General features: G+C 36.7%; 4 protein-coding genes across 4 annotated transcripts; 2 read left to right on the forward strand and 2 right to left on the reverse strand.

Annotated features, from left to right (window-relative positions):
• Positions 1-189: 189 nt before the first annotated feature.
• Positions 190-3,763, forward strand: LOC106430980 (calmodulin-binding protein 60 C). Its single transcript, XM_013871776.3, has 9 exons — positions 190-421; positions 607-775; positions 897-972; positions 1,037-1,095; positions 1,163-1,656; positions 1,729-1,889; positions 1,960-2,157; positions 2,236-2,404; positions 2,830-3,763. The coding sequence occupies exons 2-9, from the start codon at positions 651-653 to the stop codon at positions 3,432-3,434; spliced, it is 1,887 nt and encodes a 628-aa protein (XP_013727230.1). The 5' UTR covers positions 190-421; positions 607-650; the 3' UTR covers positions 3,435-3,763.
• Positions 3,764-5,856: 2,093 nt separating this feature from the next.
• On the forward strand, positions 5,857-8,041 carry LOC106430967 (VIN3-like protein 2). Its single transcript, XM_013871764.3, has 4 exons — positions 5,857-5,974; positions 6,069-6,132; positions 6,533-7,202; positions 7,277-8,041. Exons 2-4 carry the CDS (start codon positions 6,114-6,116, stop codon positions 7,914-7,916), a joined length of 1,329 nt encoding a protein of 442 aa, XP_013727218.1. The 5' UTR covers positions 5,857-5,974; positions 6,069-6,113; the 3' UTR covers positions 7,917-8,041.
• Positions 8,042-10,063: 2,022 nt separating this feature from the next.
• Positions 10,064-11,239, reverse strand: LOC106430963. The gene is made up of 3 exons (XM_013871761.3): positions 10,814-11,239; positions 10,558-10,655; positions 10,064-10,351 (listed from the first exon to the last, which is right to left on the reverse strand). Exons 1-3 carry the CDS (start codon positions 11,058-11,060, stop codon positions 10,298-10,300), a joined length of 399 nt encoding a protein of 132 aa, XP_013727215.1. The 5' UTR covers positions 11,061-11,239; the 3' UTR covers positions 10,064-10,297.
• Positions 11,240-11,424: 185 nt separating this feature from the next.
• LOC106430978 (pentatricopeptide repeat-containing protein At2g18940, chloroplastic) lies at positions 11,425-14,195 on the reverse strand. Its single transcript, XM_013871773.3, has one exon. It carries the CDS (start codon positions 14,012-14,014, stop codon positions 11,558-11,560), a length of 2,457 nt encoding a protein of 818 aa, XP_013727227.1. The 5' UTR covers positions 14,015-14,195; the 3' UTR covers positions 11,425-11,557.
• Positions 14,196-18,958: the final 4,763 nt, after the last annotated feature.

The raw sequence follows: 18,958 nt of genomic DNA on the forward strand, positions 1-18,958 counted from the left end.
CCGGTGATATAGTGATGTGTTATGTACTTTTGCACTATTTTATAATCGTGTACAAAAATCAAATAATTAATCTTTAATACAAACTCCAAAGTCCCATTAAACTTTATATTCTCAACTTTAGAATATAGCATGTGCTAAAAATACATACAGTACAGTAGCCGCCGGGCCAACAATGTCTACCATTAAACAAACAACAAAGTGGTGGCAAATACAAGCCTACGGTGGTCTCGCCCGCACCAGATAATTAATCTTAAATTTACTAAAACCAGTCAATAGCACTCGACTAATCACAGACCAAGACAAGTGGTTGAAGAAATTAATCAATCACAGACCAAGACGTGGTCGAAGGAATTAATTACGACAGAACACAGCTTCGGATCTTTTCTCTCTCTATCCAAAACCAAACACCATTTCATCAGAGGTAATTTTTTTCTCTCTCCTTCTAATCGAATTTCAGTTTCTCTCTTGACGTTTGTGAAGAAACTCAAGTGAAAATCTGGGGTTTGATTTGCTGTGGTGATTATTTGATTTGGAGGGGAGATTCGAGAGCTTTGTGATTCCTTATCATTGGTTTTGAGATTGGTGAAGTGTCTTTGCTTGTCTCAGTCTTACAGATCGATAACTGTGGGAGATTTTAGCTGAGGAGAAAAATGCATACGAGGTATATGGAGAGGACTAATAGTATGAGAGAAAAGAGAAAACTTGAGGAAGATGATAATAGCAATCACCAGCAGCAGCAGCAGCAGCCTGAGCGTAAAAGGCCAGCTCTTGCAAGGTAATCTATGTTCATACTTGTATCAGTTACAAACCCTCTACTTTGTTTTGTTTCTAAATTCAGATTCTACAATTGATTGAAAAAGGTAGTGTGCCTTTATAACCGTGTATGTTTGTTTCAGTGTGATTGTGGAAGCCCTGAAGATGGATAGTTTACAGAGGCTTTGCTCCTCTTTGGAACCAATTCTTCGCCGAGTGGTAAGCCTTTTCTCATGTCTTTTGGGTGCTTTGTGGTGTCTATTGAGCCTCTCTTGTCAAACAGGTAAGCGAAGAGGTGGAGCGAGCATTGGCGAAACTAGGCCCTGCTAGAGTTAGTGAGAGGTAACATTTCTAGGGAGAATGGTATATGATTGAATGGTTTGGAAAGTAATGATTTGAGTTTATACAGGTCTTCTCCTAAACGTATCGAAGGCATTGGTGGAAGGAACTTGCAGCTACAGTTCAGGTCTAGATTATCTGTTCCTTTGTTCACCGGAGGGAAGATAGAAGGAGAGCAAGGCGCTGCCATCCACGTTGTACTTCTAGATTCCACAACGGGACGTGTACTGACGACAGGACCCGAAGCTTCCGCAAAGCTCGATGTTGTTGTGCTCGACGGTGATTTCAACAGCGAAGACGACGAAGGCTGGAGCGAAGAAGAGTTCGAAAGTCATCTGGTGAAAGAGCGTCAAGGGAAGAGGCCTCTTTTGACCGGTGACGTGCTGGTGACGTTGAAAGAAGGCGTGGGGACGTTAGGTGAACTTATCTTTACGGATAACTCGAGTTGGATAAGGTGCAGAAAGTTCAGGCTGGGGTTGAAGGTGTCTTCTGGTTACTGCGAGGGGATGCGTGTGCGCGAGGCGAAGACGGAAGCTTTTACAGTCAAGGACCATCGTGGAGAGTGTAAGTTCTTTCTTTCACATTGAGGCAAAACACCATTCTTGTTTTTTGGCCTAATGGTTTATTCATCTACAGTGTACAAGAAACATTACCCACCTGCGTTGGATGATGAGGTTTGGAGGTTGGAGAAGATTGGAAAAGACGGAGCTTTCCATAAGAAACTGAACAAAGCAGGGATCTACAATGTTAAAGAGTTCCTGCGTCTTATGGTCAAGGATGCTCAGAAGCTAAGGACTGTAAGTCAAGTATCATATCAAAGATGTTTTAAGTATTTATCATGATGATGATTGTTACTATCTTTTTCAGATTCTTGGGAGTGGGATGTCAAATAGGATGTGGGAGACACTTGCAGAGCATTCCAAGACATGCGTCTTGAGTGAAATGCTTTATGTTTACTATCCTGAGGACTCGGTTGGTGTTGTTTTCAACAATATTTATGAGTTCAGTGGTCTTATCTCAGGGAAGCAGTATTATCCTGCTGATTCTCTTTCTGACAACCAAAAGGTTTGTGTTGAGTCTTCTTAGTCTTTTATATATGAGCACTTGTTCTTTTCTAACATGTTGTTGATATATATAACTTAGGTTTATGTGGATGGATTGGTGAGGAAAGCATATGAAAACTGGGATCAGGTTATTGAGTATGACAGCAAGTCACTTATGAACTTCAATCAAGTTAACAAAGTGGATGCTTTAGATTACTCTTTGCCAGTTTCTGGTCCAAGCCAACCCTCTACCTCTTATTCTGGTGAAGGTAGAGATCCATTAGCTACTAATCTTCTTTTTTTTTTTGACCAGAGGTCATTAGCTCAACTGAAAAGGACCACTGACCATTGTGTCAGACGTCCCCATTTCGAGTGACCACTGGGACAAAACTAATAGGGCTTCGGCCCGAACCTTTATTCAAAAAATAAAAATTTTTTTTTTTTTGTGTTCTAAATGGTGACCAAGGGAATGAGTGAGAATAGCGAATTCCTTATCATTCCTTACGATTCCTTAACATTTAAGGAATAATAGAATACAATTATTCTTTATCAAATTAGGAAATGAATTGTTTTTCCTCTTATTTTATTCCTTTCATTCCTTTCCTTCTTATTTCTCCAATTCCTTTAATGGTTACCCGTTAGAGCCTTGGTGTCAAACCAAACTAACAGTGTCATTCATTTGTTTTTCTTTCAGCATCAGTGTACAGCCAGAGTCAGGGTACAAGCTTCCCGGCTCAGTCTCAGCTAGCTGATACTACTTCTTACATGCACTTTGGAAACAGTTCATACGCACCACCGCAAGACCAGCTGATTAACAACACTCATGAATCACAAAGCATGATCAATAGCAATGGCGGTGGAAGTCTGGCGCTGGGTGCACCAACAGGATCCCAAAGCCAACACTTGGTTCAGCCTCCTCCTGAGGTTAACCTTTTTAATGACTGGTCAAACACGGGGAACAGAGGAGGAGGTGATGGGTTTTTATCAGAGGAGGAGATAAGGGCAAGAAGTAATGAAATGCTCGAGAACGATGATATGCAGCAGCTGTTGAGACTCTTTAGCATGAGCGGTGGTGGTGGTGGCGGCCCGCAAACTCCTATCAACATGGGGGAAGACGGGTTTGGGTTCAACTCTTTTGGTCAGTCTTCGATGGGTGGTTATGGAGAAGACCGTTCGCAGTCGGGTAAGCCTGTTGTTGGATGGCTAAAGATCAAAGCAGCTATGAGATGGGGCTTCTTCATCAGAAGGAAAGCTGCTCAGAGACGTGCGCGGATTGTTGAACTCGATGACGACGAATAAGGTTCCAGGAAAAGAAGGATAATCTGAGGGTTTCTTTCTGATGGTTGTTGATATAACAGTTTCCCAGAAGAAGTACAGTCTTTTGTGTTGGTTTCTTCTTCTTGTGGAGCTTCTTCATTTGTACAGTAGTAAGATATTCTTCTCTCTTCCTTGCTTGTGCTTATATGTAATCTCTACGTGACCGACCAGTTTTCAAGATACTTAAAACATGTTGTAATTCTGTTGTTGATTCTCTCTGTTGTGTGTTATTGTGCTACTTGCTTGTCATATTATTTTCAATGAACTCGAGGATCCCAGGAACAGTGATAAAACAAAGCTGTTTTAGGCCATGTTTTAAGATTTTTGACTTAACGATGCGATATTTCTCTCCTCCCACCCCCCCACTTCCCTTTGGTAATCTTCGGTCGTCTCCCGCCGCCGGAGGGTTCTCTCTTTACCCTTTCTTCTTTTCCGTTCTTTACCCTGTGTTTCGCTCCTTTCTCTCTAGCCGAGATGCGTTCAACCCTTGAAGAAGAGCCTCGCCGGTGACGGAGTCGCGACTGGACCCGGTGGTTGTGGTTTGGTTCTCTGGTGTTGAAGTGAGGTTAGAGAGGACGTGGTTGAGCCGGGGTCGGCGTTTTAGAATGAAGTATTTTATTATAAAAAGATATATCTTTCAACTAAAGAATGAAGTTTTTTTTTTTTTTTCACTGAATTTTATTAAATGGGAGAAAGCCCAACAGAGGCGAAGCCTAAAATTTTATAAAAGAGACCAACAGAAGCCCAACAAACGGGTCCAGATTACATAACGTTTGAGGTCCAAGCCCACAAGCATAAACCGTCGAGGAGGAAAGGACACATCACCGTCCACATGTAAAGCCGCCGAGCGACCATGCCCACGCGTCAGAATGAAGCTCCACTTTCCCCCGCCGGAAACCCAGAGGCGGAGCGCCGGAACCTCGCCGTCAGCGAAGATGAACCGACGAAGAAAGGCTCAACCTGAGCGATCTTCGTTGAAACTCAAAACGCCCACCAGATCTACGCTTCATCATGAGAATACAATCATCTTCAATCGATCTAAAACCTTCGACTTTCCTTCAAGAAGACCTGTCATCTTTAATGATACCAATAAGCTCGAAGATGAAACAACCCAGCTCGGGGAAGGAAAGAGCAGTCGAAAAGTGAAGAAAGAGAGTTGATTGAGACATGGGATAACTAGAAGCGAAGATACATCAAACCGGGAATAACCTAGAGGAGAGCCGCCGACAACACTAGACAAAGGTGTGACGCGGAGTCAAAAGCCAGCCGCCATCGCCAAAGAAGAAGGCAAAGACGCCGGAACCAAAAGCCAGCCGACCATCGTGAGTTACGATGCGACGCCGGAAACAGAGCCGGCCGACAACCGAAGGAAAAGGTGCGTCGCCGGAAACAAAAACCGATCTGGAAAACTCTCTTGTCTCTACTCCTTGTGAAAGATTGGGAACAAGGAAAATAGAGAGAATCTTCTCTCTAAAAGAGAGGAGAGAGAGCCCCAACTAAAGAATGAAGTTAGTGAATAAAGATGTTTTGATACTTCCATACGTAAAAATAAATATATAATATACATATGCATGCAGTTATCGGATTGCATATTAATTTTTAAAAATTTCAAAAGTTGTGATTTTAGTTATTTTTAATGTATATTAAATTTAATACTTGATTTAATTTATAAATTACATATATCTAGATTTTTTAAGATCTATATGGATAACTGATTGAACCAAATATTTCATCTATCCGTAGTACCTTTGAAGTTTTATTTTCAAACCGCAAATATCCAAATTTCCGAAGGTATTCACTAGGTCTGGGACGGATCCGGATCTGTGAATTTAATATCCGGATCCGGATTCGTGGTTTCCGGATATCCGGATTTCGGATATCCGTCCCGATATTTTATTACCCGCGGATATCCGGATCCAGATCCAATAAAATAATTAAAAATAATATTTTTTTTAAAAAATACTGTTTTTTCTAATATAATACATAAATTAAATATTTATAAATATATTTATATATGTCTATAATATTGTAAAAGCTAAAATATAATACTATAAGATTAATCATGTATAAATATTAATATATCAAATATAAATATTAATGAAATTTAAAAATTTAATGTGTTTTGAAAATACGGATTCGGATATCCGGACCTAAAAATTAAGATATCCGGATTTGGATTCGGTTTGGACGGGTCCAAGATTTTACTATCCGGATTCGGATCCAAGCATCCCGGATATCTTATTTTCGGAACGGATCATGAGCGAATTTCGGATCGAATCCAGATCTCGGATAATAAATCTGAGGCCTAGTATTCACGAGTGAAATTTATTTTCTGTGGAATAATTAGACCAAATATATCTGGTATTAAATTTCATTTTCTTTCGAGTAAAAAAAGAAAAGAATACAATGGACATGCAAACTAAATGTTGGGCCCCATACTATAAGTAGTCTCTTTCTTCTCTTCTCCGGTCTCTCCTCCGCTTCAGCTGAATCTTCCCAAGGACGACCGTTTTGATTCTATTGTATGTGGAATAACATCTCTTGTTCTCTTCTTCGCTTCTTCTTGCACGAACGATCTCACTCTCGCTAATCTCATTTTCTTTCTTTCTTTTGCAGGTTTTGAGTAGTCTGGTTGGTACCTCCTGTTCTATCTCTGTTGTCATGGACTCTTCTCTCGACGGTACCTCTTCTTTAGGTTTCTTACTTCTTACAAGAAAAGAAAAAAAAAAGAACTTGGCAAGATTTGTCGTAATGTGTGCTTGGTGGGTTTAAAGATGATTGATGTTTCTGCGTTAGTTTTAACTCGAATGGAATTGAAAGTTTGAAACTTTTTTGGTTTTTAACTCTTGAAGATGAACGTAGTGATGGATGCTTTTAATAATTTGATGAATGTCACCATAAAGGATGAAACTTTCTTTGTATATATGTACATGTTCTTGGAACTTAGTAATGAATGTGGTTTCTTATCATGAAGAAACAATGTTCAGTCTTTTATAATACATTGTTCTTCTTGGAGCTTAGTTTGTGGTTAAAAATGTAAAATTTACATCCTTTTTCTTCATCTTGTATGAGCTCTGCAGGTGACTCCATGAAAGGCAGAAAAATGAGTGTTGATGAAAAGAGAAAGCTTGTTCATGAACTCTCAAAAGATTCTGATTTAGCCTTTGAAGCCTTGCAGGTGTGGACCCATGAGGAGATTCGACAGGTCTTATGCGCAGAGTTGGGTAAAGAAAGAAAGTACAAGAACCTGACGAAAGCTCAGCTCATCAACAGCCTCTTGAAAACTGTATCAGAGAAAAAAGCTCCAACGCCTCCTATTAAAGGAAACTCTGGAGGAGATCAAGAAGACAGGAAGAGAGACTCATCAACAACAACAAAAACAACTAAGAGAAACTCAAAAAGACAAAGGAAGAACGCTACTCCTACTCGCTATGTGAGCGCTGAATCGGTTAATAAAGCTAAAGGCGGTAGTATCTACTGTAAGAACTTGGCTTGTCAAGCTGTGCTGAGACAAGAAGACTTGTTCTGTCAAAGGTGTTCTTGTTGTATCTGCCATAAGTATGATGACAATAAAGATCCTAGTCTCTGGTTAACTTGCGGTTCCGATCCTCCGTTCCCCGGTGAGTCTTGTGGCTTGTCTTGCCATCTGGATTGTGCTTTCAAGACTGAGAAATCAGGTCTCAAGCCAAGTAGTGACGTTGATGGATGCTTCTCCTGTGTCTCTTGTGGCAAAACAAACAGCTTGCTTGAGTAAAAATCTCAACCAATCAATCTTGAATTCAGTTTGGACAGATCTTTATTTTATTTTTTTCTTTCTTTCTTAGGTGTTGGAAGAAGCAAATGTTGATTGCAAAGGAAACCAGAAGCGTTGACGTGCTTTGTCAACGTCTTGTATTGGCTCAGAAGCTTCTCAAGGGCACGGAGAAGTACAGAAAACTATCTGAGACCGTGGAGGAAGCTGTGAAGAGTTTGGAAACTGAGTTGTGTGGTGGTCCCCTTACTGATCTCCCATCGGCAATGTGTAGAGGAAACGTAAACAGGCTTGGCTCAGCGCCACAAGTGAAGGATCTTTGCTCTTCTGCTTTGAAATCCCTCCAAGATACACCGCTTGATGAAACCAAAGTCTTGACCAGAACCCTTCAAGAAGAAGAGGAAGCAGCTTTTGTGAGTAGCTTAAGCACTAAAGAAGAAGAAACTGTTCCAGAGAAGCTGGTCAATGTTAAGAGTTCAATAAGCTGCGGTTTTGGGCTGGAGGATTGTGTGAAGATTATGAGACAGCTTGAGTGTTCAGGTCATGTTGATAAGAGTTTCAGACAGGAGTTTCTGACTTGGTATAGCTTAAGAGCCAGTGCTCAGGAGATGAACGTTGTGAAGACATTCATTGATGCTTTCAAGGACGATTCAGTAGCTTTAGCTGAGCAGCTCGTTGACACGTTCTCTGATTGCATATCAAGAAAGCGGTGACAAGGATTCAGCTCGTCTGATTGGAGGATATTTATTTAGAAAGGGTTCAACTTTTGTTAGAACAAATTATCATGTAAACAACAGAATTTGATGAATGGGTTGTTTTGCTCTTTTTGGACAAAGTAGATCGCATTGCACTTGAAGATGTGAATTAAAACACTAGAGAGAATCTGTGGGGGCGCTCGAGGAGTTTTACAAGTTCTGATCACATAGTGTGTGTAAGTGAACCCTACGTCTCGGCCATATGGGAAACCACCAAATTCACTACATGACTTTTAAAAAGAGCGAGAGAGCGGTCCACATAACTAGGCACGAGCATTTTACCCGGACCTACAATACCGACCTTAATAGACCGATAAAAACTGGTTCATACCTGATCTACTAATATGAATATCTAAAACTATGATTTTATTTATTTCATTTTATATATTTTAGTTTATAATTTAGTTGATTATTAGCAATCTTCATTATTATTTTGTAACATTTCTAAGTGATTTGAAACTTTATATTTCAAATTTAGAATTTAAAAATGTTTAGTTTCAATTATTAATAGTTTATTTTTGACTATTTTACAAAATTTAAAATAAATTTGAAAGATTTCGGCCATTTTTTATGCAATTCGGATATTTTGATCTTTTGGATCCTAAATATTCAAACTTGATCTAAACTTACTATAGACCCGAAAATTATAAGTATTTTACATATATTTTAATTATAGAGTTAGACGGATAGGATCCGACGGAATCCTAACCAGGGGAAGACGTAGTAAGAGACGTATGGGGTCACGTGCCCCCGTCTCATTCTTCATTTTCTTTAAGCAATTACGGTTAATCAAGGCCAGTGCCCCCATCTAGTTGTAAAATATAGTGAAAAAAATTTATGTTCCCCCGGTTAAATGACGTTCTAGATCCGCCACTGATCCTAACCATTTTTTTTTAAAGTACCTAGTTGCGTCCAAATATATAAGACAACCTTAGTCGACCCAAAGATCCGAACGTCCAAAACCAAAGTAATGTATCCATTGCAAGCTCTTAAACCTTTTTGTATCTTTATCTAATTCCCAATACGTTTTAAAAAGATCGAGAAATGTAACCATTCAAAGATAATTTGTTTTTGGAAAAGAAAAAAAATAATGTGCGGTGAGCGTTGATCAAACACGCGACCTTCAGATCTTCAGTCTGACGCTCTCCCAACTTAGCTACCCCGGCTTGATGTTATCATATCCAACAAGTTCTTTCTCTGTTTATTAATACGGCGTTTGAGCGGATGTACAACAAAGAGAACGTTTACACTAGCTGAACAGCTTGTCAAGAAGATCCTTAAAAATGTGATAGTTATGAATGTGGCAGTAGAAGATGGAAAGAATTCGGATGATATATGCTTCTTGAGAGCAGAGTTCTTATCAACCATGTTTTTGAATGTGATGAAGGATTTATTTGTGATGGTAAGAGCATCATATAAACTTAAGCTTCGCTATTGAGTATCTAAATCTTCTGTCTGAAATTGCTTACATGATATATATATATATATATATATATATATATAACTGGCTTATTGAAGATTGGCTTCTTGTTTGTTTGACTCTTGAAAAGAAGCTCCTATAGTCAAGGCACTTCTGGATCTGTTGATCAATGTAAATGCATTCCCAACACAGTCTGAGTCAGAGTTGCAAGGAAATTCAAGACTCACATTCCCAATACTATATTGCTATCTTCTATATAAATAAAATTGTTACTTCTCTTTAAGAGAGTGACACCTAATTTTTTATAAACACTCTTTAATTGGCATCTCATCATAAGTTTAAGAGATTATATTCATAAATATCTAAAATAGTTATTGATTTATCAGGTATCCAAAATTTATAAGTCCGGTATAATAACTATTTTAACCTTTCTAAAACACTCAGAAGTATATGAATTACTTAAACTTCAGTAAAAAGAAAGTTATTGAATTTTGTTAACTTCGGATATTTCGTTTTGAACGAGGTAAGATCACTTGTTACCCATACAAGTACCTAACCTAAATCTCACTGAATCAAGACATGGTCGACTTTTTAGGATTCAGATTCAGATTGAGCGGTTTTTCTTATGGTCAGATTCGGGCCAAGTATTTTTTGTCTAGCATTGCTTTTTCCTATAAACCAGTGGTGACAGACAACGTAAGATCCTTGTTTTGGTTCCAACTTAGTAAATACTTACTTGCTAGACTGTTTTGAAATGATACATCATATAGATATATATATATATATATATATATTATAAACTCACAACACCAAATGAAGAACTACAATAGCTTCTCAAATATACCAAAAGAGATCTCCAAAGTTAAATAAATTCAATGATCGAAGATGGACTTTCATAAAGACTCAAGCGTATGGTTGCTTATACGCTTTGTACTTTCCCTGGCATTTCCTCTGCTTTCACGCACTTCACTTCCTGCGTTTATGTGCAAAAGAAGATAAAAGATGAATCTTAACCACACAATATGCTTTTGAGTAACCATATGCAATAATTCAATGACTAAAGTAGAGTAAGCCCGAAACCAATCAAAGACACGTTTGACTACCAATTGCATAATACATAGCAAGAATCCAAAGGAAACAACAAACGCTAATCTATGAAAGGGTAAAAAAAACACTTACAGATCCTTTGCCTTGGTAATACTCGTCCAAAGCCCACTGGTACTTAGATTGGTTTAACCCAAACCATCTCACCAAATGATCATCCACGCTAGAGTGTGCTGTGGCAACCATTAAACAAACACGAATGTCAAAGTTTTAATTCTTTTAATCCTCAATTCTACTTTCTAAATATATAATCTATAGATCAGTTTATTGATCAATCAATCAGACCTCAAGATCCGAAAATGAAGAAACTTTTATTTGTCGCGATCCTTACCATTTTGAACCTTTGTGGCGGCGTTTTTGAGGAAACCCAAAACTGAGCCGTCTTGTTCAGAGGACGAAGCCACCGATTTAAACTGCTGCGGCGGGGGAAGAACCGGCGGTTGAACGATGGCCTTCTGGGACACGGCGGCAGGAGATTCAGGTGGTTTTGGAGTCGCCGGAGGAGTCATGAAAACAGTGTAAGGCCCGATCTTTCCGATGACAGGCGGAGGTGTTGTTGGGTCTTTGTTGATTGGCATCTTGAGGTGAGGTTGAGAGAAGATGGAAGCAAATTATGCAGACAAGAATCTGAGAAAGAAGAAGAAGAAGAAGCTGTACTAGCTAGTTGTGCAAGATGCAGACAGTGAAAGCGAAGATGGTTCGTTCTCTCTCTGTGCTTCCAGTATAAATGTACTTTTCAGTTCTCACACTTACCAAAGAGTCAAAAGACCAATAAAAAAAAAGTCTTTTTCTTTTAAAACCGAAAAACATACCAAAGATTAAACCCAAAGTTCAAGGATCTTTTTCAGTCAATGTATGTGAACGTTCGCTTTTTGATTAGTTTGATTAATTATCTATTAAAAATAAAAAGAATATATTTTAATAATTTATAGAAATGTGAAATTCGTAAAAACATAGTATATATTCCTTTCATCATTCATGAACAAAGTTGCTTATTTTATTTCAAGTAAAATGTAAATTTTATTACAAAAACTCACAAATCTACAAAGAAAAAAAAAACAAATATATAATTGATTTAGGATTCTAAATTCTCACGAACTCGAACAGCTAGCCGTTGGATGGACTGATCATCAAAGTAAGCATCAAGGGTTTTAATCTTCGATACAAACTCCATAGCTTCACTATACCTCCCTCCTCTGCAATAACCATCCACAACCATTTTATAAGTCAACTCATTTGGTCTGCACTTATTCTTCGCCATACACTCAATCACATCCTCTATCTCCCCAAACATCCCCATCGCCGTGTAGCCCGAAACAAACGTGTTGTAAGTGAAGATACACGGTCTGATCCCACGCTCCGACATCTCCGACAGCATCCTAACCGCTTCTTGCATCAGCCCTTTCCTGCAGAACCCCTTGATCACCGTGTTGTAAGAGACGAGGTCCGGTCTTAGCTTCGATTTCTCTAGACTCTTGAGGATTTCTTCGGCTTTCCAACACTCTCCACGTCTTACGTACATGTCCATGAGGCTGTTGTAGGTCACGAGATCGGGGTTTAGCTCGTGGTCGCGGATGGACTGCAGGATCTCGTGCGCTTGGTCGTACATGTTGTTCCTTGTGAAGATGGAAAGCATCGAGTTGAAAATCACCATGTCGGGTTTGTATCCGTGCTTTTTAAACAGCGCGAAGGCTCTCTCCATCCCAGCAAGCGCTCTGCATTTGAAGTTTGCGAGAAGCAGAGTTCTCAGAAGCATCCAGCTCGGGAAGATCTGCCCCTCGACTATCTCCTTCTCGATCCTCTCTATCCCTAGCACGTTCCCTCCCTTGGCGTAGCACTGAAGCATCAACGAGTAAGACGTCTCCGTCGGTTTGAAACCTTTGCTTTTCATGTCGGAGATCACACCCTCTCCCGATCTCCAGTCCCCTTGTCTTGCCAATGCGTTAAGCAACGCGTTGTAAGTCGTGACGCAAGCGTTGAAACCTGCTCTCGTCATCTCACCGAACATTTTCGACGCATCGACCTCCGAACCACACCTCCCGTAGGCGCTGATCAGCGTATTGAACGTGTCCCTATCAGGCTCGAAACCGCAGCTCTTCATCTCGCGGAACACTCGGTTCACGTACTTATCCATACCCTTTTTCCCACACAGAGCGAGCATCGTGTTCCAAGTGATGCGATTCGGGGAACATCCGTTAGACTTCATGTCGCATAACATCTTCACCATCTCGTTAGATCTCGATTTCTTCCCCAGCATACTAAGCACCACGTTGTAGGTGCAAGTGTTCGGAACACACCCAGCTCTCTTCATACTGTAAAACAGCTTCAAAGCCTCCTCCTCCTTCCCCGACTTCCCATACGCATCTATCACAGTCGTATAAGTGATCGCGTTCGGCATCACACCTTTCCCCGTCATCATCTCGATGACCCCGGCAGCTTCCTTGGTGAAACCAGCTCTAACATAAGCCGCAACAAGCTCATTGTACGTCACGGAATCCGCGGGACAATTGTTCTCCTCCATCTCTTTCAAAATCTTTAACGCTTCCGTGTAAACCCCCGCTTTACCGTAAACTTGCAACAGCGCGTTGTAAGTCACAGTCCCAGGCTCGTATCCGCTTGACTTAATCTCAGCGAAAAACTCTTTCGCCTCTCTTAACAAACCCTCTCTCGCACAGGCGGACAACACAGTGCTGCAAGTGAACTCATCGAACTTCATCCCTTTGCTTCTAATCTCGTCTAAAACTAGTACAATCTTCCCCCAAGACCTTCCCATTCTCCCGAAAACATCGAGGATCACATTGTAAGTCACCAGAGTAGGCGAAGGGCCCATCTCTTTCATCCTCTCGAAGAGATTGACCGCTCTTTCGTACTTCCCTGTACGCGAATAAGCGTAGAGAATGGTCGTGTAAGCGCGGACATCTAACGTGTATTCTTGCAGAGGAATTTTATCGAGCAGCTTAGCTGCAACGGAGTACTGAGACTCTCTACCTAAGATCCTAACTACAATCTCTATAACATAATGATCTAGCTTCAAAGCTCCTGAATTCGAAGCCGAAACTAGCCATTCGAATAACAAAACCGCTCTCTCCCAGTTCCCGGAATCGTCCAGAGCCTTGACGAGACTGAACACATCGGTCCTAATCAGCTCGGACTTCGCGGAATCGAAGAAGCTGCTCAATTCAGACAAAGGGTGGTCCAAAATGGAGTTGAGTAACGCAGTTTCCTTCTTACACAGTAGCTTCAAAGACCCGTTGATACCCAGAACGGGGCTCGAGATGGGTTTCGCCGATTTGACCTCGAGAGAAGGGAAACGAGCTGCGGCGGGTGAATTGGCATGTCGGGGAGAGGAAGAGAGGTGGACGAGGTGGTGGAGAAGGGAATCGAGAGGGAAGGAAGGAGGAGAAGGAGAAGGAGGAGGTAAGTGGAGTGTGGCGGAGCTGAATTTGACGGAGTGGTTGGAGGACTGAGGTGGTGGAGGTCTCTTGGATTGAATAGGGTATGGAGGTTTGAGAGGGGAGAGTGCGGCGTCCATTGAGGAAGGACGTTATCCGATAATTGCTAAATGGTGGAAGAAGGAAGAATAGATAAAGTGAGCTAGCGCCTTTGGTTGTAAGTTTGATTGGCCGTAAGAAACTCGTCCCCTATCGAGAAAACAAGATTCATTGGCCTTTCGTTCCAACCCGTTTTTCAGATTTTAACCCGACCCGGTTCATCCCCAATTTCGGACTAACGGAACGGGAAATATCAAATATGGAACTTCTAAAGTCCGGTCTGGTATTAAACCGGCTGATTAGACCATTTAGGATCCGGAACCGGTGATTAACCAGTTTACCCGGCTGAACTGCCTGGCCGTTTTGTGTGGTCGGTTTGATACTTGTCGCCATTGACTTTTTTTAACACCAACATAAATCAATTCAAGCTTAGCTACGTGGTAGAAACAGAGTAGCCATTACAGAAAGTCTTTTAGCTATCGAGGAGTCAGCTGCAGAGTTCAGATTTCTTGAAATAAAGACAAAAGAAAAGACAGAGATAGAAAGAAACATGATAGAGACTCGGTGTCCCGGACGATTCCAAAGATCTCAACCGAAGAAAGCTTTTGAGTTACTTTACTTGCTTTGACAAACACTTGACAATCTGATTTTATACAGATTTTTGAGATGCCGAAGTATTTTGCACTGATCAGAGCTGATCGAATTGCTAAAGTGTTAGGAGTGAATCCAATCACTCCTTTGATACCTTTGAACACAAGTTGCTTTGATACCAATCAATGTTCCTCCTCGAAGCTAAGAGAGTTTGTGAAAAACAAACTAATAAAACATAACACAAGTTACTTCAATTTTCTTCTCTGACTTTTTCTTTTGGCTTTTCTCGTTTAAATAAAGAAACTAGAACCATAAGTTCCAACAGTTACGGAAGCAAATTACGTAAAGGGAAACATGGACATCCTGAGTTACTCTCCCCTTGGAAAAAAGACACGTGCACGAGACCATAACTAATACATGCAACAATAATAAATAAATATAATAATCTGTTAAACCACATACGGTTTTTTTGCCGGTTCAATAATTACCAACTCATCATAAAGCCTCTGCTTGGAGGGAGGAGGCGACCTGCATTTCCAGAGATGATCAGCGAGGCACTCCGGAATATAATGAAAAATATTTATTAAATAATCACTAATTTTTTTAAAAAACTAACAATTCAAATTTTATTTATTAAAATTAATGAATCAACCTAAAATCTTGGAATATGACGAATAAGCTTCTAAAAATTAATAAAACATGACAAATAATCAAAATAAATTAAAATTATTGAGAATATGGCAAGTAAGCAATCTCACTTATATAAATAATTTCAAATATTAAATTAATCAGAAGATATAATTTTACCTTTTTTTATTACAACTCAACTTAGATAATGGTTTGGTAGTTGCAAAATCTTTTATTTATTCTATCACCAAACCACACATGTAAAAAGTATCATCATCATAATAACCTAATAAAGTTTTATTTATACTTTCAAATAACGTAAAAGATAAATCTACAAATTAAACTACAATTACCAATTATCAGTGAAGCCTATGAAATCAAACCCCTCTTCATTAAATAATAGTATAGATGATTGAACATTTTTCCTTGTTTCCGTGATTCCTAACAATAATTAAAAACATATTTCTATTTAACTAAAAAGTTATAAACTAAAAGTAGTAAATTATATATGTCTTGTAAAAACTGGATTTTTTTTTTAATTTACAACGACAAGATGATTCACTCACATAAAAAAAAGCTTCTTTTCAAAAATATTAAATAAAAACATTAAACGATTTAATATTACTAAAGTAAACATAAGATAAACATAACTATACAATTATTGCTCAAATTTGATAATACTCGTTAATAATAATTATCCTGAATATAATTAAATATTTATTAAATAATCACTGAAATTGTATAAAACCTAACAATTCAAAATTTGATTTATAAAAATTAATGACTCAACCTAAAATCATGGAATGTGACGAATAAACTTCTAAAAATTAATAAAACATGACAAATAATTAAAATAACTTAAAATCACTGAGAACATGGCAAGTAAGAAATTTTAATTATTTAAATAATTTTAAATATTAAATTAATTAGAAGATATAATTTACTTTTTTTTATTACAACACAACTTAGATAACGGTTTGGTACTTGCAAAATATTTTATTTATTCTATCACCAAACCACACATGTAAAGAGTATCATCATCATAATAACCTAATAAAGTTTAATTAATATTTTAAAATAACGTAAAAGATAAATCTACAAATTAAACCACAATTACCAATTATCAGTGAAGCATGTGAAATCAAACCCCTCTTCATCAAATAATAGTATAGATGATTGAACACTTTTCCTTGTTTTGGTAATTCCTACAAACATTAGTTTAATTGTATTTTATATGAATTTTCTCTTCATCGAAGTTCATAGTGACTACCTATTAACAAAATATACAATAATTAAAAATATATTTTTATTTAAACAAAAATTTATAAACTAAAAATAATAAAATATATATGTCTAGTGAAACTGATTTTTTTTTTTAATTTACAAGGACAAGATATTGTATTCTTTGGACTCATAGTTTTTGATTGAAGATGATTCGCTGACATAAAGAGAAGAAAGCTACTTTAAAAAAAAAACATTAAACGATTTAGCATTACTAAAGTAAATATAAGATAAACATAACTATAAAAAGTATTTCTAAAATTTGATAATACTCGTTAATAATAATTCTCCTGAATATGATAAAAATATTTATTAAATAATAACTAAAATTGTTTAGAAACTAACAATTCAAAAAAAAAATATACTATTAAAGAAGGATACAATTCGGGCTTTTTCCACTAATTGCCCCTACCTTTCTATTTAAAGTCTAAATTGTGTCTTTCATTAAGGGTAATTTGGAAATTTGCGAACATTTAATTACCTACAATATTTTATTATTTTCTTGCTATTTATTTTCCTATTAATAGTTTTAAAAATAAAAAATCTTACTATAAATCGTGGTAAGCAAAATTTTAGGGGCCTAACAAGATTTATATTCTTGAGTATATAGGAAATAATTTATACAAAAAATCTCTATATCTATTTACACATTAAATATATTTAAGATCATTATATCTACAAAGTGTAAACGTCCCACATTGAAACTCTGTGAAATTCATCAGCAAAAATGATTACTATAATTTCATGCATTCAATATTTAAATATTTATAGTAAAATCTTCGAACCAAAATTTGGATGCAATCCAATCACAAGATATTATCTTTTTCTTTACTAACAAGATATTCCAAAAATAGTCTTACCTTATAAGCATAAGATTTTTCAGAGAATTTATTTGAGAATACTCTATTTCAAAGCTTATCGTGAAAGTTAGATCATTTAGAAACGTTTACCGATCTACTATATATATGACATTTACAGCAGAAAAACGAAGTCACTGAATTTTCTGATGCTAACTTTTTGATGCTTTCAACTTAGTATTTTTTTATATTTTAGAATGTAAATATTTTATATATATATATATATATATACATATATTTTTGGTTTGCTGATACTGTTTTTTTTTAATGTGCTGATGAACTATCATAAAGATTCTTCATTTCAATCCACATATGATTTGATTATTTTTCATTTTTTTCTCATTTTTTACTTCTCATTTTTTTCAGTCATGTTATTTAACATGTCATCTTTTGTAATGTACACTGCGATAAATATTTGTAAGTTTAAAACGTTGAGAATATTATGATAAGTATTCACGTCAACATTGTTATGAACATAATGACGATTTAACTTATTTTACTTATGTAAAATGAAAGTTCAATAATATATATAACTGAACTTAAAAAATATATGACACATTTATATGAGACTCGCAAAGGAAAAAATATCCGCTTTTTGAAAATGCGGATCAAATCTAGTTATTTATTAAAACTAATGATTTAATCTAAAATTATGGAATATGGCAAATAAGCTTCTAAAGTTAATTAAACATTACAAATAAGCAAAATAACCTAAAAACATGGAAAAAAATGGCACGTAAGAAAAATCACTAATAATAAAATAGATTTCAGTTGAGAGTGCGCATATCATATATGTCCACAGATAATAACAATATTAATCATGATTTTTTTTTATTTTATGATATAACTCAATATTAAATTGTGTGATTACATTGAAGTAACCGACTATTAGAGAAATGAGCTCAAATATATCCGAAACAAGTTTTTGTTTCCAAACTAGTTTTAAAAGGTCAAAATGATCAAAATAAGTTTTATTAAAAAGATAAATGACAATTATAAATCTTATTGTAAGTTTTATTAAAGGTCAAAATGATCAAAATAAATTTTATCAAATTTAGAAAGATATCATACAGATTTAGGAAGAAATTCTTAAATATACATACAATTTACATTCAAGATTACACATTTATAAACCATTCCTCAATTCAGGAAATTATTTTACAAATTCAGAAAGATATCCTACATGCTAAGGAAGGTTTTCCTAGGATTGTTTTAAAAGGAGTTATTGGAAATATATAATTTAGAAAAAGAAAATTTGAAAAACATATTTTGACTTTGTTATTTTTAATTTTTTTTTATAATTTTGATATATTGTGATTATCTAAAATTGTAAACGATGATATAATTGTCATTACCCATTTAATGAAACATATTTTGATCACTTTAATTTTGGAGCTATCTAAAATACACTAAAGTGGAAAAAAAATATTTAGGAGATTTTCTCCAACTATTATTATTTAGTGATTTTATGAAGACCCATAAGTAATCAATTTTACAGCTAATTATTAATAAATGCGTAATTTAAAAACCATCATGATAATAATTTTGTTTCTCTTCATATTTTAAACCAATCATTAAATTATATATACGGGTTTTTTAATAAAAATATATATAATCATCAAATTTTGG

This window comes from Brassica napus, chromosome C3 (assembly GCF_020379485.1).
Source record: "Brassica napus cultivar Da-Ae chromosome C3, Da-Ae, whole genome shotgun sequence".
Classification (NCBI taxonomy): Eukaryota; Viridiplantae; Streptophyta; class Magnoliopsida; order Brassicales; family Brassicaceae; genus Brassica; species Brassica napus.

Bases quoted from the DNA above. Each gene is read 5' to 3' on its own strand.
- LOC106430967 (XM_013871764.3), top strand. The intron at 7,203-7,276 runs GTAAAAATCTCA...TTTCTTTCTTAG, and splicing joins AAAACAAACAGCTTGCTTGA to GTGTTGGAAGAAGCAAATGT.
- LOC106430963 (XM_013871761.3), bottom strand. From the start codon at position 11,060: ATGCCAATCAACAAAGACCCAACAACACCTCCGCCTGTCATCGGAAAG. The intron at 10,656-10,813 runs GTAAGGATCGCG...TGGTTGCCACAG, and splicing joins CGCCACAAAGGTTCAAAATG to CACACTCTAGCGTGGATGAT. The intron at 10,352-10,557 runs GTAAGTGTTTTT...ACATAAACGCAG, and splicing joins ATTACCAAGGCAAAGGATCT to GAAGTGAAGTGCGTGAAAGC.
- LOC106430978 (XM_013871773.3), bottom strand. From the start codon at position 14,014: ATGGACGCCGCACTCTCCCCTCTCAAACCTCCATACCCTATTCAATCC.
- LOC106430980 (XM_013871776.3), top strand. From the start codon at position 651: ATGCATACGAGGTATATGGAGAGGACTAATAGTATGAGAGAAAAGAGA. The intron at 1,657-1,728 runs GTAAGTTCTTTC...ATTCATCTACAG, and splicing joins CAAGGACCATCGTGGAGAGT to TGTACAAGAAACATTACCCA. The intron at 1,890-1,959 runs GTAAGTCAAGTA...TATCTTTTTCAG, and splicing joins ATGCTCAGAAGCTAAGGACT to ATTCTTGGGAGTGGGATGTC.